General features: G+C 41.9%; 2 protein-coding genes across 2 annotated transcripts in view; one reads left to right on the top strand and one right to left on the bottom strand.

Annotated features, from left to right (window-relative positions):
- Tpi1l2 (triosephosphate isomerase 1 like 2) overlaps positions 1 to 26498 on the top strand; it is a 923619-nt gene that overhangs the window by 18228 nt on the left and 878893 nt on the right. The window lies entirely within an intron of this gene.
- Positions 14811 to 26498, bottom strand: part of F13a1 (coagulation factor XIII A1 chain) — a 176764-nt gene continuing 165076 nt past the window's right edge. The window contains exons 14-15 of the mRNA NM_021698.2: positions 24998 to 25134; positions 14811 to 16161 (exon numbers count right to left, since the gene is read on the bottom strand). Coding sequence (NP_067730.2) covers positions 16008 to 16161; positions 24998 to 25134 — 291 coding nt within the window. The 3' untranslated portion in view covers positions 14811 to 16007. The remainder of the gene's footprint in view (positions 16162 to 24997; positions 25135 to 26498) is intronic.

Here is a 26498-nt window from a genome sequence, read left to right as displayed (position 1 = left end):
TGATAGTCTATAAAATATATGTCTAAATTTTAAGCATAGATAATATTAACCATATGGACTAGAACTAGAAACAGGAAAGGATGAATGGATATAACATGCCATTATGAGAGCAGAGCTGCCAGAGAGTGGAGAGGTAGCTCAATTAGTAGATTGTTTACTGTGTGAACATGGGTAAGATTCCCAAAATCCTTGTAACAGGTCAGGCAGGAGACTGTACTTATAATCCCAACGCTGGGGAAGCAGAGACAGGAAGACACCTGGGGCTCCCTGACGAGTCAAATGGATGAGCTGAGGGTCCCAGTGAGAGGACCAATTAGATGGATGACTCCTGAGGTACAACACCTGCAGTTGACCTGTGGCTTCCACTTCTACTCTGTGTGCATGGATACACACAAACACACGCACACACACACACACACACAGACAGACACACACACAGACACACAGACACACACACAGACACACACACACACACACACACACACACACACACACAAACTTTCTCTGTAATAGAAAACAAATGTAAATAAAGAAGCAATTGTTAAGAGAGCATTCTAGATCCATGGTAAATGCTGTGGTCCTGACACAGAGGACCTCTTCTAAGGGTAAGTCTGTCTCTCCTGAGAGAAATTGTACAGAATGGTAGACCAGAAGCTCCTTTCATTCTGAGGTTTGATCGTTGCAGAAGGGAACAGTAGAGCTGGCAATGATATGCAAAGACAGTTTCCAGTGACCATGAGGACATCACTTGTCCTATAGGTCATAGGTCACAGCTAGCATAAAGGCCTGTTAGTCAGAGACTGGGAAGGGGTCTGGCCTCCCATTGTGGCTAACAGTGAATCTTGAGGACACAATTTTAAAGGGCAAGTCTGCTGTTGGGTCATGGTGTCCACGAGGCTAAGAGTGTGACGGGCTTTCTCCTCCTGAGGCTTGTTTCTGGGTCATCCTTATGAGAAGTCCTGGGTTCTGGACCATTATCAGGTTTCCTTAATACAGAGGCTGCAAATTTTAGATTTAGACAGAGGCAGAACATCCTTAAATGCAAAAATCCACAAAATCTGAGATGTTCCAAAATTTGAAAAAAATTGCTGACATTATACCACAAGTGGAAAACTCCATACCACCCAACTTTGCTTTATGGGGAGTGGGTGTATCCCAGTGGTAGAGTATGAGCTTGGCATTTGCAAGGTCCTGTATTTGATCTCAAAACAAAAAGAAAACACAAAAATAATGGCAGTAATCTTAAAACCTCCAACATGCTTTATGTACAATATCATTAAAAATACTGTTCCAACAGATTGGGAAAAGATCTTTACCAATCCTACAACAGATAGAGGGCCTATATCCAAAATATACAAAGAACTCAAGAAGTTAGACCGCAGGGAGACAAATAACCCTATTAAAATGGGGTTCAGAGCTAAACAAAGAATTCACAGCTGAGGAATGCCAAATGGCTGAGAAACACCTAAAGAAATGTTCAACATCTTTAGTCATAAGGGAAATGCAAATCAAAACAACCCTGAGATTTCACTTCACACCAGTGAGAATGGCTAAGATCAAAAACTCAGGTGACAGCAAATGCTGGCGAGGATGTGGAGAAAGGGGAACACTCCTCCATTGTTGGTGGGATTACAGACTGGTACAACCATTCTGGAAATTAGTCTGGAGGTTCCTCAGAAAATTGGACATTGAACTACCCGAGGACCCAGCTATACCTCTCTTGGGCATATACCCAAAAGATGCCCCAACATATAAAAAAAGACACATGCTCCACTATGTTCATAGCAGCCTTATTTATAATAACCAGAAGCTGGAAAGAACCCAGATGTCGTTCAACAGAGGAATGGATACAGAAAATGTGGTACATCTACACAATGGAATATTACTCAGCTATCAAAAACAATGACTTTATGAAATTCATAGGCAAATGGTTGGAACTGGAAAATATCATCCTGAGTGAGCTAACCCAATCACAGAAAGACATACATGGTATGCACTCATTGATAAGTGGCTATTAGCCCAAATGCTTGAATTACCCTAGATGCATAGAACAAATGAAATTCAAGATGGATGATCAAAATGTGAATGCTTCACTCCTTCTTTAAAAGGTGAACAAGAATACCCTTGGCAGGGAATAGAGAGGCAAAGATTAAAACAGAGACAGAAGGAACACCCATTCAGAGCCTGCCCCACATGTGGCCCATACATATACAGCCACCCAATTAGACAAGATGGATGAAGCAAAGAAGTGCAGGCCGACAGGAGCCGGATGTAGATCTCTCCTGAGAGACACAGCCAGAATACAGCAAATACATAGGCGAATGCCAGCAGCAAACCCCTGAACTGAGAACAGGACCCCCATTGAAGGAATCAGAGAAAGGACTGGAAGAGCTTGAAGGGGCTTGAGACTCCATATGTACAACAATGCCAAGCAACCAGAGCTTCCAGGGACTAAGCCATTACCTAAAGACTATACATGGACTGACCCTGGACTCTGACCTCATAGGTAGCAATGAATATCCTAGTAAGATCACCAGTGGAAGGGGAAGCCCTTGGTCCTGCTAAGACTGAACCCCCAGTGAACGAGATTGTTGAGGGGAGGGCGGCAATGGGGGGGAGGATGAGGAGGGGAACACCCATAAAGAAGGGGAGGGGGAGGGGTTAAGGGGATGTTGGCCCGGAAACCGGGAAAGGGAATAACACTCGAAATGTAAATAAGAAATACTCAAGTTAATAAAAAAAAAAAAAACTTCAAAAAAAATACTGTTTCATGGTTTCCTTGGACTATGTATTATAAGGCATGTATGAAAAGTCAATAAATATTGTGTTTAGATTTGGGTCCTACCTCCATGATTTATTTCTATATATTTTTTTTATTAACTTGAGTATTTCTTATATACATTTCAAGTGTTATTCCCTTTCCCGGTATCCGGGCAAACATCCCCCTCCCCCCTCCCCTTCCTTATGGGTGTTCCCCTCCCAACCCTCCCCCCATTGCCGCCCTCCCCCCACCAGTCTAGTTCACTGGGGGTTCAGTCTTAGCAGGACCCAGGGCTTCCCCTTCCACTGGTGCTCTTACTAGGATATGCATTGCTACCTATGAGGTCAGAGTGCAGGGTCAGTCCATGTATAGTCTTTGGGTAGGGGCTTAATCCCTGGAAGCTCTGGTTGCTTGGCATTGTTGTACATATGGGGGCTCGAGCCCCTTCAAGCTCTTCCAGTTCTTTCTCTGATTCCTTCAACGGGGGTCCTTTTCTCAGTTCAGTGGTTTGCTGCTGGCATTCGCCTCTGTATTTGCTGTATTCTGGCTGTGTCTCTTAGGAGCGATCTACATCCGGCTCCTGTCGGTCTGCACTTCTTTGCTTCATCCATCTTGTCTAATTGGGTGGCTATATATGTATGGGCCACATGTGGGGCAGACTCTGAATGGGTGTTCCTTCAGTCTCTGTTTTAATCTTTGCCTGTCTCTTCCCTGCCAAGGGTATTCTTGTTCTCCTTTTAAAGAAGGAGTGAAGCATTCACATTTTGATCATCCGTCTTGAGTTTCATTTGTTCTAGGCATCTAGGGTAATTCAAGCATTTGGGCTAATAGCCACTTATCAATGAGTGCATACCATGTATGTCTTTCTGTGATTGGGTTAGCTCACTCAGGATGATGTTTTCCAGTTCCAACCATTTGCCTACGAATTTCATAAAGTCGTTGTTTTTGATAGCTGAGTAATATTCCATTGTGTAGATGTACCACATTTTCTGTATCCATTCCTCTGTTGAAGGGCATCTGGGTTCTTTCCAGCTTCTGGCTATTATAAATAAGGCTGCAATGAACATAGTGGAGCACGTGTCTTTTTTATATGTTGGGGCATCTTTTGGGTATATGCCCAAGAGAGGTATAGCTGGATCCTCAGGCAGTTCAATGTCCAATTTTCTGAGGAACCTCCAGACTGATTTCCAGAATGGTTGTACCAGTCTGCAATCCCACCAACAATGGAGGAGTGTTCCTCTTTCTCCACATCCTCGCCAGCATCTGCTGTCACCTGAGTTTTTGATCTTAGCCAATCGCACTGGTGTGAGGTGAAATCTCAGGGTTGTTTTGATTTGCATTTCCCTTATGACTAAAGATGTTGAACATTTCTTTACGTGTTTCTCAGCCATTCGGCATTCCTCAGCTGTGAATTCTTTGTTTAGCTCTGAACCCCATTTTTTAATAGGGTTATTTGTTTCCCTGCGGTCTAACTTCTTGAGTTCTTTGTATATTTTGGATATAAGGCCTCTATCTGTTGTAGGATTGGTAAAGATCTTTTCCCAATCTGTTGGTTGCCGTTTTGTCCTAACCACCGTGTCCTTTGCCTTACAGAAGCTTTGTAGTTTTATGAGATCCCATTTGTCGATTCTTGATCTTAGAGCATAAGCCATTGGTGTTTTGTTTAGAAAATTTTTTCCAGTGCCCATGTGTTCCAGATGCTTCCCTAGTTTTTCTTCTATTAGTTTGAGTGTGTCTGGTTTGATGTGGAGGTCCTTGATCCACTTGGACTTAAGCTTTGTACAGGGTGATAAGCATGGATCGATCTGCATTCTTCTACATGTTGACCTCCAGTTGAACCAGCACCATTTGCTGAAAATGCTATCTTTTTTCCATTTGATGGTTTTAGCTCCTTTGTCAAAAATCAAGTGCCCATAGGTGTGTGGGTTCATTTCTGGGTCTTCAATTCTATTCCATTGGTCTATCTGTCTGTCTCTGTACCAATACCATGCAGTTTTTATCACTATTGCTCTGTAATACTGCTTGAGTTCAGGGATAGTGATTCCCCCTGAAGTCCTTTTATTGTTGAGGATAGCTTTAGCTATCCTGGGTTTTTTGTTATTCCAGATGAATTTGCAAATTGTTCTGTCTAACTCTTTGAAGAATTGGATTGGTATTTTGATGGGGATTGCATTGAATCTGTAGATTGCTTTTGGTAAAATGGCCATTTTTACTATATTAATCCTGCCAATCCATGAGCATGGGAGATCTTTCCATCTTCTGAGGTCTTCTTCAATTTCCTTCTTCAGTGTCTTGTAGTTCTTATTGTACAGATCTTTTACTTGCTTGGTTAAAGTCACACCGAGGTACTTTATATTATTTGGGTCTATTATGAAGGGTGTCGTTTCCCTAATTTCTTTCTCGGCTTGTTTCTCTTTTGTGTAGAGGAAGGCTACTGATTTATTTGAGTTAATTTTATACCCAGCCACTTTGCTGAAGTTGTTTATCAGCTTTAGTAGTTCTCTGGTGGAACTTTTGGGATCACTTAAATACACTATCATATCATCTGCAAACAGTGATATTTTGACTTCTTCTTTTCCGATCTGTATCCCCTTGACCTCCTTTTGTTGTCTGATTGCTCTGGCTAGAACTTCAAGAAATATATTGAATAAGTAGGGAGAGAGTGGGCAGCCTTGTCTAGTCCCTGATTTTAGTGGGATTGCTTCAAGTTTCTCTCCATTTAGTTTAATGTTAGCAACTGGTTTGCTGTATATGGCTTTTACTATGTTCAGGTATGGGCCTTGGATTCCTATTCTCTCCAGGACTTTTATCATGAAGGGGTGTTGAATTTTGTCAAATGCTTTCTCAGCGTCTAATGAAATGATCATGTGGTTTTGTTCTTTCAGTTTGTTTATATAATGGATCACGTTGATGGTTTTCCGTATATTAAACCATCCCTGCATGCCTGGGATGAAGCCTACTTGGTCATGGTGGATGATTGTTTTGATGTGCTCTTGGATTCGGTTTGCCAGAATTTTATTGAGTATTTTTGCATCGATATTCATAAGGGAAGTTGGTCTGAAGTTCTCTTTCTTTGTTGTGTCTTTGTGTGGTTTAGGTATAAGAGTAATTGTGGCTTCGTACAAGGTATTCGGTAGTGATCCATCTGTTTCAATTTTGTGGAATAGTTTGGATAATATTGGTATGAGGTCTTCTATGAAGGTTTGGTAGAATTCTGCACTAAACCCGTCTGGACCTGGGCTCTTTTTGGTTGGGAGACCTTTAATGACTGCTTCTATTTCCTTAGGAGTTATGGGGTTGTTTAACTGGTTTATCTGTTCCTGATTTAACTTCGGTACCTGGTATCTGTCTAGGAAATTATCCATTTCCTGAAGATTTTCAAGTTTTGTTGAATATGGGTTTTTATAGTAAGATCTGATGATTTTTTGAATTTCCTCTGAATCTGTTGTTATGTCTCCCTTTTCATTTCTGATTTTTTTAATTTGGACGCACTCTCTGTGTCCTCTCGTTAGTCTGGCTAAGGGTTTATCTATCTTGTTGATTTTCTCAAAGAACCAACTTTTGGTTCTGTTGATTCTTTCTATGGTCCTTTTTGTTTCTACTTGGTTGATTTCAGCTCTGAGTTTGATTACTTCCTGCCTTCTACTCCTCCTGGGTGTATGTGCTTCTTTTTGTTCTAGAGCTTTTAGGTGTGCTGTCAAGCTGCTGACATATGCTCTTTCCTGTTTCTTTCTGCAGGCACTCAGCGCTATGAGTTTTCCTCTTAGCACAGCTTTCATTGTGTCCCATAAGTTTGGGTATGTTGTACCTTCATTTTCATTAAATTCTAAAAAGTTTTTAATTTCTTTCTTTATTTCTTCCTTGACCAGGTTATCATTGAGTAGAGCATTGTTCAATTTCCACGTATATGTGGGCATTCTTCCCTTATTGTTATTGAAGACCAGTTTTAGGCCGTGGTGGTCCGATAGCACGCATGGGATTATTTCTATCTTTCTGTACCTGTTGAGGCCCGTTTTTTGACCAATTATATGGTCAATTTTGGAGAAAGTACCATGAGGAGCTAAGAAGAAGGTATATCCTTTTGCTTTAGGATAGAATGTTCTATAAATATCCATTAAGTCCATTTGGCTCATGACTTCTCTTAGTCTGTCTACATCTCTGTTCAATTTCTGTTTCCATGATCTGTCCATTGATGAGAGTGGGGTGTTGAAATCTCCCACTATTATTGTGTGAAGTGCAATGTGTGTTTTGAGCTTTAGTAAGGTTTCTTTTATGTATGTAGGTGCCCTTGTATTAGGGGCATAGATATTTAGGATTGAGAGTTCATCTTGGTGGATTTTTCCTTTGATGAATATGAAGTGTCCTTCCTTATCTTTTTTGATGACTTTTAATTGAAAATTGATTTTATTTGATATTAGAATGGCTACTCCAGCTTGCTTCTTTTGACCATTTGCTTGGAAAGTTGTTTTCCAGCCTTTCACTCTGAGGTAGTGTCTGTCTTTGTCTCTGAGGTGTGTTTCCTGTAGGCAGCAGAATGCAGGGTCCTCGTTGCGTATCCAGTTTGTTAATCTATGTCTTTTTATTGGGGAGTTGAGGCCATTGATGTTGAGAGATATTAAGGAATAGTGATTATTGCTTCCCGTTATATTCATATTTGGATGTGAGGTTATGTTTGTGTGCTTTCATTCTCTTTGTTTTGTTGCCAAGACGATTAGTTTCTTGCTTCTTCTAGGGTATAGCTTGCCTCCTTATGTTGGGCTTTACCATTTATTATCCTTTGTAGTGCTGGATTTGTAGAAAGATATTGTATAAATTTGGTTTTGTCATGGAATATCTTGGTTTCTCCATCTATGTTAATTGAGAGTTTTGCAGGATACAGTAACCTGGGCTGGCATTTGTGTTCTCTTTGGGTCTGTATGACATCAGTCCAGGATCTTCTGGCCTTCATAGTTTCTGGCGAGAAGTCTGGTGTGATTCTGATAGGTCTGCCTTTATATGTTACTTGACCTTTTTCCCTTACTGCTTTTAATATTCTTTCTTTATTTTGTGCGTTTGGTGTTTTGACTATTATGTGACGGGAGGTGTTTCTTTTCTGGTCCAATCTATTTGGAGTTCTGTAGGCTTCTTGTATGCCTATGGGTATCTCTTTTTTTAGATTAGGGAAGTTTTCTTCTATGATTTTGTTGAAGATATTTACTGGTCCTTTGAGCTGGGAGTCTTCACTCTCTTCTATACCTATTATCCTTAGGTGTGATCTTCTCATTGAGTCCTGGATTTCCTGTATGTTTTGGACCAGTAGCTTTTTCCGCTTTACATTATCTTTGACCGTTGAGTCAATGATTTCTATGGAATCTTCTGCTCCTGAGATTCTCTCTTCCATCTCTTGTATTCTGTTGGTGAAGCTTGTATCTACAGCTCCTTGTCTCTTCTTTTGGTTTTCTATATCCAGGGTTGTTTCCATGTGTTCTTTCTTGATTGCTTCTATTTCCATTTTTAATTCCTTCAACTGTTTGATTGTGTTTTCCTGGAATTCTTTCAGGGATTTCTGTGATTCTTTCAGGGATTTTTGCGATTCCTCTCTGTAGGCTTCTACTTGTTTATTAATGTTTTCCTGTGTTTCCCTAAGTGTGTTCATGTCTTTCTTGAAGTCCTCCAGCATCATGATCAAATATGATTTTGAAACTAGATCTTGCTTTTCTGGTGTGTTTGGATATTCCATGTTTGTTTTGGTGGGAGAATTGGGCTCCGATGATGCCATGTAGTCTTGGTTTCTGTTGCTTGGGTTCCTGCGCTTGCCTCTTGCCATCAGATTATCTCTAGTGTTACTTTGTTCTGCTATTTCTGACAGTGGCTAGACTGTCCTATAAGCCTGTGTGTCAGGAGTGCTGTAGACCTGTTTTCCTCTCTTTCAGTCAGTTATGGGGACAGAGTGTTCTGCTTTCGGGCGTGTAGTTTTTCCTCTCTACAGGTCTTCAGCTGTTCCTGTGGGCCTGTGTCTTGAGTTCACCAGGCAGCTTTCTTGCAGCAGAAAAGTTGGTCTTACCTGTGGTCCCAAGGCTCAAGTTCGCTCGTGGGGTGCTGCCCACGGGCTCTCTGCAGCGGCAGCAACCAGGAAGACCTGTGCCGCCCCTTCCGGGAGCTTCAGTGCACCAGGGTTCCAGATGGTCTTTGGCTTTTTCCTCTGGCGTCAGAGATGTGTGTGCAGAGAGCAGTCTCTTCTGGTTTCCCAGGCTTGTCTGCCTCTCTGAAGGTTTAGCTCTCCCTCCCACGGGATTTGGGTGCAGAGAACTGTTTATCCGGTCTGTTTCCTTCAGGGTCCGGCTCTGCCGCTCCTGGGCCCTCCCCCACGGGAGCCCAGAGGCCTTATACAGTTTCCTCTTGGGCCAGGGATGTGGGCAGGGGTGAGCAGTGTTGGTGGTCTCTTCCGCTCTGCAGCCTCAGGAGTGCCCACCTGACCAGGCGGTTGGGTCTCTCTCTCACCCATGATTTATTAAAACATATATTAAAATACTCAGAAATATGAGAAAAAATTAGTTTCAAGCCTTTCAGATAAGGAATATTCAAGTTGTGTAACTAACACAAAACCAAATTGCTTTATTCAATTGTTTGACTTAGCCTGTTTAGATTGTACAAGGAGAACACTGAAATACAAATTCATGACCAGAACTTGAGTCAGTGAGGTGGTTTGAATGAAAATGACCTTCATAGATTCATCGGTAATGACACTATTAGGATGTTTGGCCTTGTTGGAGTAGGCATGGCCTTTTTGGAAGAAGTGTTTCATTGGGGGTGGGATTTGGGGTTTCAGATGCTCAAGGCAGGCCCAGTGCCTCTCCTTCCTGTTGTCTTGTGATTTCAATGTAGAACTCTTACCTACCTTCTAGTACCATGTCTGCCTGCTTCCTGTCACGACACTAAACCTCTGAAAAAGCAAGCCACCCTAATTAAATGCTTTCCTTTGTAAGAGTTGCCATGATTATGGTGTTTATTCACAGTAGTAAAACCCTTACTAAGAAGACAGTCTCGTCATACTTCAGTCTTGGACAAATTGGGTTCATAGATAGAAGATCTGTCATCTCTTTGAGACTCTGTGGAAAAGTCCTATGCTTTAAGAAGGATAGCTGTTTTAGCCTTTCTTCTATTGCTGTGAAGAGACATCATAACCAAGGCAAGTCTTAAAAGAAAGGCCTTTTACTGGGGTTAAACCCTTAGAGTGCTGTTTATTATCATCATGGCAAGAAGCATAGCAGCATGCAGACAGTCATGGTGCTGCAGCAGTAGCTGCGAGCTTTACATCCAAAGGCAGCAGAGAGATAGAGGGAAGAAGGGAGGAAAGGAGAGAGAAGGAAGAGAGGGGGAGGGGACCAAGGAAGGGAAGGGGAGGGGAAGAGGAGGGGAAGAGGGGGAGAGGGCAAGAGAGCAAGAGGGAGGGAGGGAGGGAGAGAGAGAGAGAGGAGAGAGAGAGAAAACCTGACAAGAGCTTTGAGCACCCCTAGTGACACATCTCCTCCAACAAGGCTACACCTCTAATTCTTCTCAAGCAGTTCCACTCCTTGGTGATGAAGCATGCAAAGATGTAGTCTATGGTGGGTATTCTTAGTCAGTTTGTCACAGTGGTCATCCTTTTCACTGTGACTGTTTTCTCTCTCATCTTCCAGTTGACCTTAAAAGCATCTCACAAAACCTTGTAAAAAGTGCCAGAAAACCACATGTTAATAAAAACATTCAGCGATGGGCAGAGTCTATTACACTTGGGAAATCCTGTTTGGTATCTTTAAATATGTGATGCCTTTTGTAGATAAAAACATATAAACCCACGTGTATTCTTTAGGAAGAGCTAGTGAACTTAAAAATTGCTGGGCATTTCTTTAAAGTCAAATGTTACTCTGTTTGCCCTGACATTGCTAGCTGAGCCTCACAATTTCACAAGTATTTTCAACACTTACTGAAAAACAGATCTTTCTACCCTATACCATGATTTGATAGACAGGACCTGGGGCAGATGAGGCAGGGGTATTCACATGCTTTCAGTGGCATTGAATGCAGCCACTTAGTGACATGCATTGGTGACAGGTTATTTGGAAGTTTAAGGTAGTTTATGTAAGAGTGACTTGATGGTGCCAATTTGAGCTTTGCTAAAAGGACTAGAGTGTCTATCTGTGGCTTTTCCATGTGACTATCTCAGCAAGGACTCTAAGACACTAAAAGTAAAAGCTGCCACTTTCTCAAAACAGAGGACTTGGTCACATAGCTGCTCAGAATATGGACTCCATTTCTCAGTGGGAAGAGAAGAGTGACAGTAATTTTTGGTCATTTAAAATCAGACTCCTTTTCTCAATGAATCCTAAATCCTAGTGTAATTTCTTTTTCATGCTGTACTTTCCCAATAAACTTGCCAAATTTAGAGAAGAATCCATTCTGAGTTACAGGCACATTATATCTTTATTTTATTAACAGGGAATATGAACCAGGATGCCATTGTTAAGATTCGAACCAATGAAGCATCTCTCCGGCGATTAATAACTCAACACTAGAACAGTGTTTAGTATGAAAACACATGGGAATTCCTGATCTGTCTCAATGGCAAAAAGAAATGTCCATTGCTGTGAGAGTTTAGAAGACAGTGGGCATGAATCCAATCTTCAGGAAAGCACCACTTTCCTGAAGCAAAAGAGATGCTTCTGAAATATCTGATTTTAAAAAGTGAATTCTTACAGATACACTATTAAGTTTTTTTTATTTTAGTCTAGATTACCATTCATGAAGGTAAAGGTTCATGTGAAAGAGTTGGGAAGTGAAGACAGGAAAGTCATACTTCAGAAGCAGTTAGCTCTCTTGGGTAACAAGGTAGAGAACTTTATGGAAGTAAGAGAGAGGGACCATGGCTCTATCAGTAAGATTGTGGGCCATCAGGGAGAGGTCTTTTGCTCATCATGTTTTTCTGGCTGTCCCAATTTTACATGCTAGAATCTTATGTGTCGCACTTTTACAAGTTTTTAACACTCCCTTCCCTAACACATCACCTCCATCTTGTCTTATACTAGGGCACGAGTGTACCCTACTTCCTGTTCCTGAAACCCATTGTGACATCATCTTCCATACCGTACCTTTTACTTTCTGTGATTCAGGCCTGCCAGCCCACACACCCCTGACCTTATTTCTGTTCTGAAACACAGCTCAGAAGGAACGACATGTCAGTCTTGGGCGTGCTCAGCTGTAACCAATACCAACATTCTTACCTTGATGTAGTTCACCATCTTGTCACATAAGCTAATTGTCGTCATGCTTTCTTTTCTCTTTCAAGTTTCAATTTAGGCCTCACTCTCTTTGTTCTTATAGAAACAAGAGGAGACATCCTCAGGTGTCTCTCTGTCCTTCCCTCTCTATTGTTTATTTTTATTTTTGTTTATTTTCTGTAGCATGCCTGTGCTCCCACTGTTGCCTTGTTCTGTATCTCTCTCTGTCTTGATTCTCTCTTGCCTGGTAACCATTTTCTGAGAACTTCTCATTACATGCACATGGGTGACTGGAGAAAAGGATGGGTGAATGCCTGGCTGGATGGCAGGGGGACAGCGAGATGATAGGAAAGGTGAATGCCTTGATGGTTGGTTTGATTATTATGAACTTTATAGTTACATAGGACATATCCATAATGGATGGCCTTTCAGTTGGAATGCTGGTGTGTGTGTGTGTGTGTGTGTGTGTGTGTGTGTGTGGTTGCTAGTGAATCTAACACAAACTCATTTACTTATATTATATTCCTTATATTCCTACATGTGTACATGTCTCTGTGCTATTCTGCGGCTCTTCAGGATGAAAGTTAGTTTCTTAAAACTCCAAGGAGATGACTAAAGAATGTACACTGAATGTTTGTATTGAAACCAAAGTTTGTTTCCATTGCTTGTTATCTCCCAACATTCAACTCATCATGAGTTACAGCTCCCTGGATCCTTCACTACAAGATTGATAAAGTTTATTTAAAAAAACCATAAAATTTGTGCTTATGTATCTAATTCTATCTCTATCTATCTATCTATCTATCTATCTATCTATCTATCTATCTATCTATCAATCAATCTACTTATTCACCATCTGCCCATATTCTATATGTTATTAATGATGACATGTCCATTAGGAGAATCTTGTGCACATGTAAATATTGTTATACTTATTCTGCCTTGAAGCTCTGAACTCAAAAAGGATTTGCTTAAAGTCAAAGCTGAACACAGGCAGGAGCTAGAACTCAGTCTCTGGCGTTTGCAGAGACACACTGCTTTTCATCATTGTTAAAATCCGGTCACTGAGAGACAGCATTTCTCTTATCCAGCTTCAAAAAATTGTAGCAAATAGCTGATGTAAGTTTTCAAAGTGGAAGCTTCTGGTTGTGTCATGTGATGCAGACTTGCTGTTGTTTTGCTGAGGCAAGACCCGTAGGAGGACACGTGATGTTTAGAGAGAATGTAAATAGGACTCAAAGGATAGTGATGGGGCACTTGCATAGCTAGCCTTGCAACACTTCAGTGGTCTCATGTCTTTGTTGGTCTTTACTTAGTTGAGAGAGGCAAGGCAGAGAACTTCTCCTGGTATTCCCAATGTTTCTGGTCACTGTCAATTTGGTGGAGGCCTGAATGCTTCTGCTGGATTGTGTTACCGCTGCTAATTTGTGTTTGGCATCCTTACATTACCGAACTGCTGGTTTCCGGACAAATGGAAGTTGGAACCACCCCCAAAGAACTACTTCTAAACAGATCCACATCCCCTTGTTCTATTTATCATCTTCTCTCCCCTACCTTTGGCCTAGAAGGGGGCTCAAAATATTTGAGAACACATATTAAAAGTAGGTTTAAAAAAATCTAAGCCTACAGTTTTTCTTTGACTCACAGCTCAGTGGTGTCAGCCGTGATTGATTTGGGGTCTGTGGTGAGTCAATAACAGCTGGGGAAGGTAGCAAACACAGAACCACTCAGCTCATGACCAGCAAGTAAGAGATTGACTAAGGGACTGGCGTACTAGCATTTCCTCTGGTGACATGAAGGCGTGTCATTCGACCTCACCTCCAAACGATCTTATCACCTCCTAATAGGATCGCACAGAGGATTAAGCCTTGACTACATTGACCTTTGAGAGACAAGATCCATACAGCAATAGCATTATTGTACATTGTGATATTCCAGCTGTCAGTGAGCATGGCTGGTTCTAACATGGGTGTGATGTACAGACTTCTTCTTGAATGCCTACTCCAGATCAGATGGCAGGTGCCACTTAGGACTGAGAAAAATTCTGAGGCCCTATCTACATTGCAATTGTTAGGTGAGGTTTGCCATGGCCATAGGTGCTCCTAAATATTTTCAATGTGTTTTTTTTGTCCTTGTTCTAATACCATAAGAGGTGCTCGTCTTGACAGATATTTATCTGCCCACTCATCATTTTGTTTTGTGAAATTGCTCATAAGCAGATATCTATGGAGAAATTTCAACTCCTAAAAACTGGATTTTAAGCTAAGCCTGCAAACTTCCTTCTTCAATGAAAATGGTAGCAAGAAGACAAGGAATGCTAATGGCAACATCAATAACTATTAGTCGTTTTGCCTAAAGGGCAAATGCATGTCCTCCTATTCAGTGTGGGATATACAGGGCAGAGGGAGAAGAGCTTTGCACGCCGTGGAGTTTAGTCATATGTAGTGTTGAAAATTAACACCATTTACTTCTGGGCACATGTAATCAGATTAACTTTATTATAGGCATAGATTATACTCTCATTAATAACAACATACTAAGTTAAGCTGTTTTAAAGTCTAGCAAAATGCATTTCATTTGGAATTAGATGCTAATGCTGGGAGATGACTTCATGAAGTTATGCTTATAGAATCTGCTGAACCTCGGGGGTTAGTACTGAATTCTCAGGAAACTCTCAATGGCTTAGAAGTAAGAGCATAGACATTCTGTTATGTTTTCTTCCATAGCTTCATTCCCTTCCTTCCTTCCTTCCTTCCTTCCTTCCTTCCTTCCTTCCTTCCTTCCTTCCCCACCTCTCATTTCTTTATTATTTCTTCTTTTTTTTTCATAGTCTCCTGACTTAAATCACACTCAAGGCATTTCAATGGGAAATTTTAACTATAAGTGCCAATGTTGGGGCCTTGGCACATAAGGTGTCCTCTGTCCTTGGGTCAAGGGTAATGCTGGCCATTTGCAAGCCTGAGTGTCTTAGCTCTGAGCACTCAAGGGTTTAGGCAAGGGCTTGATATAGGAAACACGAAGAAAGGGGGTGCTCAAAGTCTGTTTGGTCTTCCAGGTGCCTACCAAATCTGCTAGTTCCTCAAGCTGTTTCTGTTTTTGCCAGTGTCATTGTGTGAATGTGATGATCTCATAGAGACAGGTGATGTCTACTCACCAACCATGGATGCTAATCCCTCAGTTCTCCAATCCTAAATCAGTTCCCTTACTTTCTAGTTCTCTGCCCGAGAAAGGGTTAAAGTAAGGTTATTCATTCTTGCTGATCAGACACAGTGTGACACCTATAAAGTGCACCATAAACTGCATTATTTAATAGATCTGAGCACCGCACCTGCTTCCTTATCTCCTCTTAGGTGATTAAGTTCCCCACAAATGCAATTTGTTAATGTGGGGCCACATCTTCTCACAAGGTAATCTGTGAAATTTGGCAGGCAGCTCCTTGGCTGCAGGTGCAAGATGAAAGACCTTTCTCTGGCTTTGCCAGGAAGAAAAATGATGTTGGGCTTAATTCCTGGAAAAAAATATTTTAATACGGAGGGTTCAACCTGATTCCAAGAAAGGGGAATAGAATTTTTAGGATCTGATTGTGGACACCCTTTCCTTTGGGGAGTATGTTACCCCTAAAAGACTGAGTGGGGAATCAGAATTCTTAATTGAGGCCAGGTATTGGGCACATCCTCCCTGCTCATGGGCAGACCTCTGATCTGTGGAGCTGTAGCCATTTGCAGTGATAAATGATGGCTTTCATTCTTATGAGCTATGAAGGCTTAATTATAGCTTAATTAAGCTAATGCTCAGACCCTTTGGAGGTGGAACAATTCAAATCTAACTCCCTTGTCCAATAGCCTGTTTGGAAAGGCGTGTCTATGAAATACATAGCATCTCTATGCTGGAATCTGTCTTAGTCTTCACATCCAAATTAAAGCAAGAGCTAGCTATGTTTTGCGTTAGAATGGCCATAACCAAGACTGCAATAGGCCATGTGCCCCAGCCCATTCGAGCCTCCTGGGCATTTATACAGTAGGTCGTCTTCGAATCTGCAGGTCCAGCTCTCCATACACATGTCTCAGGGAGTCACTGGTCATGCTGGCAATCAGCTTCCGATGACCAGAGACCCAAGGCTGACAGACTTCTTCCCACTGCACAGTGGCGTTGGGCCGGATTTCACTGAAAACATGAAAAGCAGAAAAAAGGTTAGCGTCTCAGTTTCTCATCTTAATCATGGACTATGAAAACTCAGGCCTGAGACACTTGTCTCTTCTCTCTCAGCTCATGATGGCCATAGGACCACCCATTAGATCCTTTAGCCTAGTTGTCTGATTCAGCAAGACATGACCTATCTGAGGCCCCTTTGTGAGTCTGTGCAAAGCTGGCTACCACCAGCTCCACCAAGCATGGCTTCTTTCACCTGGCTACACTTTCTGGTCTTCTAGAAGATGTGAGAACTTGGCCGAGCTTCCCTAGCTGTGAACGCCAGTTTAGTGCCAAAGCCTCTTCTGTGGTCTTGTCCATGGGACTGATCTGCTTTATCTCATCTTTGTTCCACCTGTTCCCTCCTGGAACTAAAGTCCTACTTGGACCTTCAGCAGTCTTTGCCGAGGATTTGACACTTGCTAACTCTCTTGGGATGAACCTTGCTCCCATGACAACTATCTAAACATGAACTATCTTGATGACACCTTACATTGAAGGTCATCATTCTCTGTAATCCATATTTATAACTTAACCACCAGCTTGGGTTCCTTCTAACAATGTGTCTTTCTGTTGCTTTCTTTTGGCCAAATCTCTATTCTCATAACTCAGTAGCTTTTTCTCTCCGGTCAGACCTTCCAAAGTCTCATAGACAAATGTACTCCTGGGGATAGCTGATATTAGTGAGGGCTGAGAGATACTTCGATTTCTCTAGGGTGCTTTTCACACATTCTTCCACAGAATTCTGGAAGGAGATAATATACATGAGTTCATGTGTATGCAGGGTCTGAAGTAGATACTTTAGACTTAAACTAGGGTGGTCACTTTTCCAAGATTGCATAGTTAGCAATGGGCAGAGCCAAAGAATGACCAATGTTCCTTCCATTCCCTGATCTATAAGAGAACACTGTATTTAATATGGGAGTCTATAGTAGATGTCTTATATGATCACTGTGTTTACTTTTTCCACAGATTTTATTTCTCTAAAAAGGCAGACTTTGATTGGTTCCATATGAAGAGTTTCTTGCAGATTTACACAAGGAGGATTCCTGGTTTGGGCTTTCTGAACTTTGGACTGCTTGGAACCTGGACCATCTTTTTCAGGGACAGTGGAAGGGAGGTTAAACAATATCAGTGCAAAAGAGGGCTGGGGAGATGACTAAGCAAACAAAAGTGCTTGTCATGAAAACATCGTCTGGATCTCCCAAACCTATATCAAAACATACATACATACATACATACATACATACATACATACATACACACACATATGCATACATACATACACACACACACACACATACACACACACACAAGTTAAAAATGTGAGTGTGACAAACCCAGCACACAGGAGACAGACAGGGGATCTGTACAATTGGATGGTTGCCCTGACTAGCCAAAAGAGTGAGCTCTGAGTTCAGTGGGAGACTCTCACTTAGCATGTAAGCTGGGGAGTTATTGAGGCAGATGCTTGTGTCAATCTCAGGCCTTCACATACAAGTGCAAGTAAACACACACATGAGAACACACACACTTACACACACACAACCTTGTTCTTTTCACAGGCTTATGGAGGTACAGCATGTCAGAAATGGCTTAAGCCAACATCCTATTTTATAGATAATAAAAGTGAGGTCCTAAAGGTCTACAGAATCGCTAGCATTGCAGAGTCAAATGGCCAAGAGAAGAAAAGAGAAGAGCAGAAGTTGGAGATAACTGTGGATTCTTTCTAGATTCTTGCTTGCAGTATAGGTTAAATCTCACAGAATCCTAAACATCTGGAAGCAAAATGGGGAACTTTCAACAGAGCAGAGCTGAAGAGCTGACTGTTTCCACGTGGAGATGACTTGACACAGGCTGCCCAGGGCAGACCTGCTCCAGTGGGTTTGGAGCTCCATAGGTGCCATAAATACTTAGTAATTATGGATGTTTAGATGCTATGAAAAAGGGAAATTTTGATTATACAAGAATACCAAAGAAAATTCTTTTGGCCATAGCAAGGTTCCAAAATAAACAGTATAGGGTGCAGGGTTTATTTTATGGTTACAGCTGTTTGTCAGTTGGAACTATAGAGAGAAAAGCAAATTGGAATGAATTTAATAACTTAAAATTTCAGACACTAGTAGCTAATCAATCTGCAGTCCCTGGTGTCTGGATGACACAAAAACTGTCCTGTGATCACAAGCTTCTGAGCCATGGAGTTGGGACACTTGGGTCCTAGACTTGACTCATTTGATTAGGGAATTGTAAACTCCTGTCTTGTCTGTAAAGTAGGAATAACACAGTGATAACCCCATAGAACTCTTGTTGTAAGATTTCATGAAACAAACTTTGCAAACAGTTTACATCTTAGCAAACATCACTGGGCATGCAGTGGAAGATTCAGAAAGTATCAGTTGACATTTTTAGCTGCGTTAGATCTTTTATTTGATTATTTGATGACAAAGGATTGGCTCCGTCATAGACAGAAGTATATAATCCTTACCAGATAAAATAATAGTGTGATGAAATTCTTACCAGATTATTATGGTGACATTGAGGCAAGGGCAGTCCTTGGGCTTTAAAACCTGACTTAGGGCTAAGCAGAAAGTGAAGGGAACACTATCACATGGCCGGTCGGTCAGCTATTATAAATGCGTACATCTCCTAACTGGGGCTGCAAGCAAGTTTTGATGGCCTTAGTGAGTAGGCTGTGTCAAACTGTCTTCCCCTAGTGGTGTGTGAGCCTGGAGGGCTGCTTGGGTCAGCAGCATATGAACATGGCTGGGTATGAATGCCTATCAGACCATATGAGACAGCAGGACACCTCACTTTTCCTCAAACGGCATTTATCCTGGTAAACAGAAAAGTGGGAATGGGAATAAAGAAGGGAAAAAGGGATTAGCAAGGCATGATTCTGAGGTGGGCATCAGACCCACCTATTCAGTGAGGAAAGGGCTCTCTGTGTGTGTTTCTCTGCTCTCCCCGCCTCCTTCTTTCTTTTTTGAGACAGAGTAGCCATGGATGTTCTGGAACTGGCTCTATTGACCAGGCTGGCCTCTAGCTCACAGAAAACACTGCCTGTCTTTGCCTCTTGAGTGCTGGGGTTATAGGCATGCTCCACCACTGCCCGGCTAAAGGAAGGTGTTCTTATCAGACACACAGGGGCCACTTTCAGACTGGCTGAGCCAGACAAGGATCTCATTGTTCACATCAATGAGCAGGATAGAAAGCTTGCGAACGGAGCTGGGGTTGTGGGAACATTGGAACGAGGAAGGAATGATGGCTGTCTCTCAAGAACAGAGATGTGTCAGGGGACCAGAAAAAAGTGCTCGTGCCCAGCAATGAAGAACCCACAGCACTAAGAGATTTTGTGGTTAGTGCCACAAATTGCCAAGAGAGGTCTCAAGGTCCAGAGTCGGGCCCTTTGCCTGGGCACTGGGAACAGGCTGGAAACACAAATGCGCTCTGGTGATGCTTAGGTTGGGACTGGGTATCTGTGGGAGGAGTACTGCCAAGGACAGTCAGATGTAGCCCAAAGGCTGCAGTCACATGAGTTCCCATTTGCCTTTGCGATTCCAGAATTACATTAAACGGGGGTCAAAGGAAGGGAGACATATGGGGCCATATGCCTCTCCTTGACCTTTTAGCATAAAGTTAAGCCACCAAAATATCACTTAAGTCAGCAAAAACAATGTACGTTCCAGACACCTGTGCCACCACATGCTCTGGGACAGAAAGGGGATGAGCTCTGATTATGGTTTGAATGTGGCGTGTCCCCCACAGGCTCCCAGTTCCCAGCTGCTAAGGAGCCATTTTATGTGAGAGTGGTGGCCAGTCCTTCCCTCTCTGCTTCCCAATCTACCCCAGTGTGAAAAACACCCCCATAAGCTCCCAGAATAAAGCCACTGGACCAAGGTGACATGCTTTTACCTCCATGATGCCTTTGACACTGTGTGATAGAATAAATTCTTCTTCTCTAAGTGGCTTCTGTAAGGTGTTTTGCCTTATTTGTGAGAAGAGTCACACATCCCCAAACACTGAATGGGAAATGTTCTTTTCCCCCTGTACATGGCCAGTGGATGAGAAGCACCATGGAAACACTCCCAGTGCCCAAGGTATTGCATTCCCAGTGGTAATTATAATGTTCAAATTGATTTTGTAGAAGTTAATATTTTCCTCGTTTTGGTTCTTTGTAGTTACGGCTCTCCACATTATTTCAACCAGCTTCCAAATTATGAAACGCATAATCTCTGTGTAAAGATTGTTTCCAATTTGACTTTATGATTCAAAGCTTGAAAAACCCTGTCTTCGCTGTTGCTTATTTACAAAAGTGATTGAGCATTAACCACTGAATAAGGGCAAGAAGCAGGCCTGGAAAGTGAATTGTCCTACCCTCAAATTTATGGCAAGAATGTCAGAAACATACCCCCCTTTTTTAATGTCACCTCCACCTTTTGAGATCACTGCTTGCTCTGCCTGAGTCTCTTTTGTTTAGGGAAGTCCCTTCTGCCTACATGTGCTCAGGTGCTCAGTTCCTAGTATAGAGGGAATAATATGATGTGAATGAGAGCTTGTGGTATTTATGTCAAAACATCTCTGCTGGCCTTACCTGTATCCGCCCATTCTCTCACCTGCAGTTTTCCATATGTCAGTCAATGTCCTACTTTGCAAAAAAAGTTAACCCTGCTTCAGGCTCTATCATGGACTGGTGCAATGCAGGAAATTACCTCCCCCAGGAACAGGCCCTTCAGCCTTGTTTCTTCCTTTGCTATTATTGGCAAAACCATCCATACAACATGCATACGGACGAAGACACTCGGATATGAAAATTCACATGTGGGGCATCTTGCTTATGGATAAATGCCTCACAGAAAGGAGAAAAATAGTTTGCTCATTTCAGCCAGTGGAATAATGTTGGAATAAACCTCTATCCCGGGTACAAGTGTCGTGAAAAATGATGCTGAAAATGTGCTGAGCCATCAGGATGCACCGGCCATTTATCATCCCGAGTGCATGCAGGCAAACGCAGCCATCATCACGGTGAGCTGCAAGCACCTGGGTTCAGCCTCTGCCTAGCTTTTAGCTTCTAAGAACTTCAGTTTAATCTTAGATCACCAAATTGGGGATTTTTTTTCCTCTTGAATTAATTCATTGGACCTGATTATGTTTTTAAAGGCAAAAATGACTCTAGAAGAATCTAGCATTCTGGAAGTATCAAATACAGAAATGTAAAAGTCGAGGGTCACGGGAGGCAGGAACTCTGAACACCTGAGGTAGGCGAGAGGCAGAAGGGCTGAGAGTAGGGGTGCGGTAAATCACGCCACAGTAATGTCAGTTTGCGTTAAGTGGGGTGGTGACATCGCAGTGCTCTCTGGTTTTCTGGTTCTGTTTCCATGCTCTCTAGTTCCTGCCCTACGTCCTCTCCACTGAGAGATTCTCTGTATCAGATGTGAAGGAGACAAAGATCTGGGAGATGGATGAAGGTAGTGATTGTCTGACTATTAAGAACCCAGAACCTTATAGGGCTTTACAGGAGGTTGGATTAGTTATATGAATTTGGCACTCCTAGGTTAGATCTCATCAACATTAAGCACAATGGGATATTTCTAATTATCTGGATCTATGGAAATGGGTGCCGGTTGCCTCTGGGCTTACTTGAAAAGGAATATGCCTGAGGCAGGAGGAAACAGAGAAGGTTATCAAGCAAGTCTTGAAAACAAATTTGTTTGATGCCACGTCACCCGTCCCCCCCATCCCTCTATGCCTGACTCTGAGGTAGAAAGTTTTCCTTGCTTGGAGAGTGATACTCTTGGTCTGAGTTTCCATAAGAGATTAAGGATTACTATGGATTGAATATTTGTATTGTATTTTTTCAAAAATATATCTGTTGAAATCCCACCCCTGTATGATGGTGTCTAGAGACAAAGCTTTTATAAAGTCATTAGATGAGGTTGTGGGAATGGGACCTTTGTGATAGGATTTAAGCTCTTAGAAGAAAGGTACAGAATAGCCACCTACTTTTTGTTTCACCATGGAGAAAACCTGACAGGGAAACATACAGCTATTGGCCAGCTGAGAAGGAGGTCCTCAACTGGAACCCAATTGCCTGGCTCTTGACCTTAGACTTCCCTGGCTTCAGAACTCTGAGTAATAAATGTCATGTATAACTTCCGAGTCATTAGAACGTCTGATGAACACAGAAGTCCCCATCTGCCTGCCCTTGGCCCATCTGCCATAAACTTAGGCATCAGTTACTCATGCTTCAATGTATTTTAAGTCAATGTGAAGGGAAGATATCTTCCTTATGGGGACTGGCTCCATGTCTCCTTTCCTTGATTTACCTCACAATACCAGACACTGACAATAAGCAAATAATTCTTAGACTAAGTGTGCTTTGACCTCTGTCCTCCATATGCTGAGTCATTAACTATGATGATCATCTTTTTATGGGATGTAGCATCCCTTTCTGTGTTGCATTAGTCAGCTTTCCATTACTATAATGAAATGCCTGTCAAGAAGTTAAAAACCTTTTGCTCATAGGCCATAAGTTTCAAGTCCTAGGTTGTGTTTCTCCATGTACTCTGTCAATATGTATGTCTGTCTGTCTGTCTGTCTATCTATCTTCAATCATTTTTCTGTCATCTATCATCTTTATCTCTTCCTATCATCCATCCATCTATCTATCTATCTATCTATCTATCTATCTATCTATCTATCTATCTATCTATCTATCATCTATCTATATCTATCTAACTCTATCTCCCCCAAGATGTTTTCATGTGGAACTTTATAGGTCACTTATTCAAACCCTAGAACATGTGTTGGCCTTGATTGAGGTAGAATTCCCAAGACAGTCAAAGTGCAGGTACAACACGACTTTCTGGCACCCCAGAGAAATCTTGTGTTACTGAGAAGGAAAAATTGGATACAGCAGGCGGCTGTTCAGCAAAGAGAACGTGTTTCACTTTGCCTGAGCAATTCCTGTATCTAATTGGAGTGGGAAGGTGCAAGAATGGGTGAGGGAGACTCGTTTCTGACAGAAACTGGGCTATTGCTATTGACCTCTTCCTCTGGCTGGCGTTGATTTCTAATTTAATTCCTTTTTTCCCCTTGCAACTCTCTTATCAGCATAGGGAGGCTATTAAGGCTTGTGTTTGCATTTTTTAAAAAAGTACTCAAATAATTTTCTCTATTGTGTATTGCATTTGCAAGAAGGCTACTCTGATATGAAGAGATGTAGGAGTTGTAAGCGCTGCAGTTACAGAGAACATTTTATGAGCTATAAAGGTGTTTCAGAAAGGCTGAGTGAGACCTGGAATTTGTACTACAACTTACTGAGAAGGATGACTTCTACCAAGGGCACTGGGAAAATTCCCAGCATATAGGTTCATATGGCAGTTTCCAGAGTCCCCCACTTCCTTTTCTATGCCTTGGAAGGTCACTCCCAAGAAATGTGCTAGATTGATTGATGTTGACAGGGACTTATTGTAGTAGAAATGAAAGTAATAAACCTCAAAGATTGGGATCCATTCTGGATGTCACACTTTAAGAGGATCACTGATAAATTGGAGTACTAAAGAGAAGGAGGGAGCATCACGTTAGAGGTAGGAAAGATGAAGTAAGGACATGTATTTCGGACCTGGTGGGGAAGACTTAAGGAAGAAGAGAAGGCTGTTTGGAAACTTTTCAAGCCAGCAGATGAAGAGAAGTGGGCCTTTTGTTGCCCCAGTAAGAAATTAGGATCTCCAGTAAGACAGGTAGAAAAGGGCACACTGTGTCTGCAGATAGAGCTACCTGATCAAGCATGAGCCACTGTGTGAGCATCAACCTTTTAAACAAGTCAGCAGAGTTGTAGTCTGGTGTTCCTTCTCACTGAAGAGGCGGAATTCTATTCACGTTACTACCTAGGCGGAAGTAGTTTTGACTTTGAAGACTGGGCCAAGTCTAGAACTCTTCAGGCTCAACTAAAAGAGCAGCAACCGAGGCCAACAGTTCTAGGCAGTGACTGTTGGAAAAATCTGAAGGATGGTGTTGGAAGGACAGAAAGCTGTGTGTGAAAAGGGATGTCTTTCCCTGTCATCTCTGAAACACTGAAGATATTCAGTTAGCTGATTGATTCCTGAAGAGGAATTGTAGAAAAGTAATCTGAACATGAACTCCATAAATATGCCACTGTGGCTCAGACTTTTGACTCTATTCTCATATATATCATGGGAGCAAACCAGTCTACCTCTTTATTTGTTTGTTTTTCCAGACAGGGTTTTATTGTGTGACCTTGGCTGTCTTGGAACTCACTTTGTAAATCAGGCTGGCCTTGAACTCACAGAGATCTGCCTGTCCGTCCCTCCTGAGTACTGGGATTAAAAACGTGCACCACCACCACCTGGCACCAGTCTACCTCTTTAGGTCTCATATTCCTGCATCTACGTCAGTGAGTGGTTCAAAGGATTTAATAGAAGTGTTAGACCAGCCCTCTTTCTACCATATCCCACAGAAATAGTTCATAATAAGGAGAAACTTGCCAGATATTTTCAGTGGTATTAGATATAATATCTATCTGTCTGACTGACTGTCTGTCCATCTGTCCGTCTGTCTGTCTGTCTGCCTATCTATCTATCTATCTATCTATCTATCTATCTATCTATCTATCTATCTATCTATCTATCTATCTATGAGATGGAAGTAGAAAGATATAGATAAATAAATAGGTAAGTAGGTAGGTAGATAAATAGATATAGGTAGATAGGTAGATAGATAGATAGGTATAGATAGGTAGGTAGTTAGAGCTCCATTAGCTCTTCACTGCTTCCCTTCTTGTCCTGGTACTTACCGGAACATCTTCCTCTTGGGTCTCATCACTCCAGGACCTTCCAAGTGAAGCCAGACATTTTTTAGCGTTTCTTTCAAAGGATTTGTGAACTCAACAGTCACAACCATATCAGAGCCAACCATGGCAGTGCCTCGGACCTGTGAAACAAGTTAGACGACAACACAGCACATTAGCCACAGCCCACCATTTCGGCTGCCATCTCCTTAGGCGGTTTTCTCTTGTTGGTGAAGTTTTACAGTGTGGTTTCTCCTCGGCAGCTCACCAGTGAGAGGAAGAGATACTATGCTTCAACTGAGGAATATCTTACGAGGAAAAGATGTACTAATTACAACCCCAGTCTTTTACTCATTATAAAACTTCCTCTAATTAGAGCTGAGGTTAATAGCTGTGGCCAACAACTGCTCTCTGTCAGCAGGAGGCAGGAGTGTGTCCTGTGGAGCAACAGATTTCCAAAGTGAGGGTAGCCAAGTGAACTCTGCTTTTGGAAAGAACTCAACTTTCCTGCACAGGTCATGAGGGATTTTAGAAGTCAAGAGGCAGGAAATATTGCCAGGGCTTGTGCTTTCTTATAGATGTGTTAGAAAAACCCCTAAGGAGAGTCCTTGTTGCGGTTGAAGCAAAGGAAACTCCATGTTAAAATGGGGAGGGGAGGTTTCATCTAAGCCATGTCTGATTCCAGGAGAAAAGAAGTTCAGAGAAATGAGGCTATTTGTGGGCTATTTACCCAGAACAATCACCCAGACTGTCAGGTACTTGACAGAGCATCATTCAAAAGAGACTTAATGCTAGTGACAGTTATTTAGGTTATGGTCTTGGGTGATTAACGCATTCATTCTTCTCTATTTTTACTAACCTTATTAATTATATAAAATAACAGGCTTTGTTATGCCATGTTTTTACAAACACACACACACACACACACACACACACACACACACACACACACACACACACACACACATGTTCTTTGGTGACACCCACCATTACCTTTCTTGCTACCTGTTCCTTGCCTGCTCATTACCTTCTTAAATAGTCTCCTTTCAATTTCTTGCTTAAAAAAAAATCTAGATCCCTCATATGGATGAGCACATGCAACATTTGTCTTTCTGAGTCTGGATTATTTAATTTAACATATTGATCCTCATCTCCATCTGTTTTCTCGCAAATGACATCTTCCTTATGATAGGATAAACCTGCCTTGTGGCGTATACATACATTATTTTCTTTATCTGCTCATCTGTTGATGGCTATCTAGGCTGTTGCTTCCATGGCTTTGCTATTGTTATGGCATCACTCTGGTCTGCTGACAAAACTCCTTCAGGTATTACCCAGAAGTTGCATATCTGGGCCATATGGTAACACTACATTTAGATTTCTGAGAAGCCTCCATATTGATTTTCATAGTGGCTGCATCAGTACATTTCTATCAATGGTGTATAAGGATCTCTTTTCCTCTATATTCTCAATATTTGTTGTTTGTTTCCTAGATGTTTCCTCTAAT

This window comes from Rattus norvegicus, chromosome 17 (assembly GCF_036323735.1).
Source record: "Rattus norvegicus strain BN/NHsdMcwi chromosome 17, GRCr8, whole genome shotgun sequence".
Classification (NCBI taxonomy): domain Eukaryota; kingdom Metazoa; phylum Chordata; class Mammalia; order Rodentia; family Muridae; genus Rattus; species Rattus norvegicus.
This window is presented reverse-complemented; position numbering and strand designations above follow the sequence as displayed.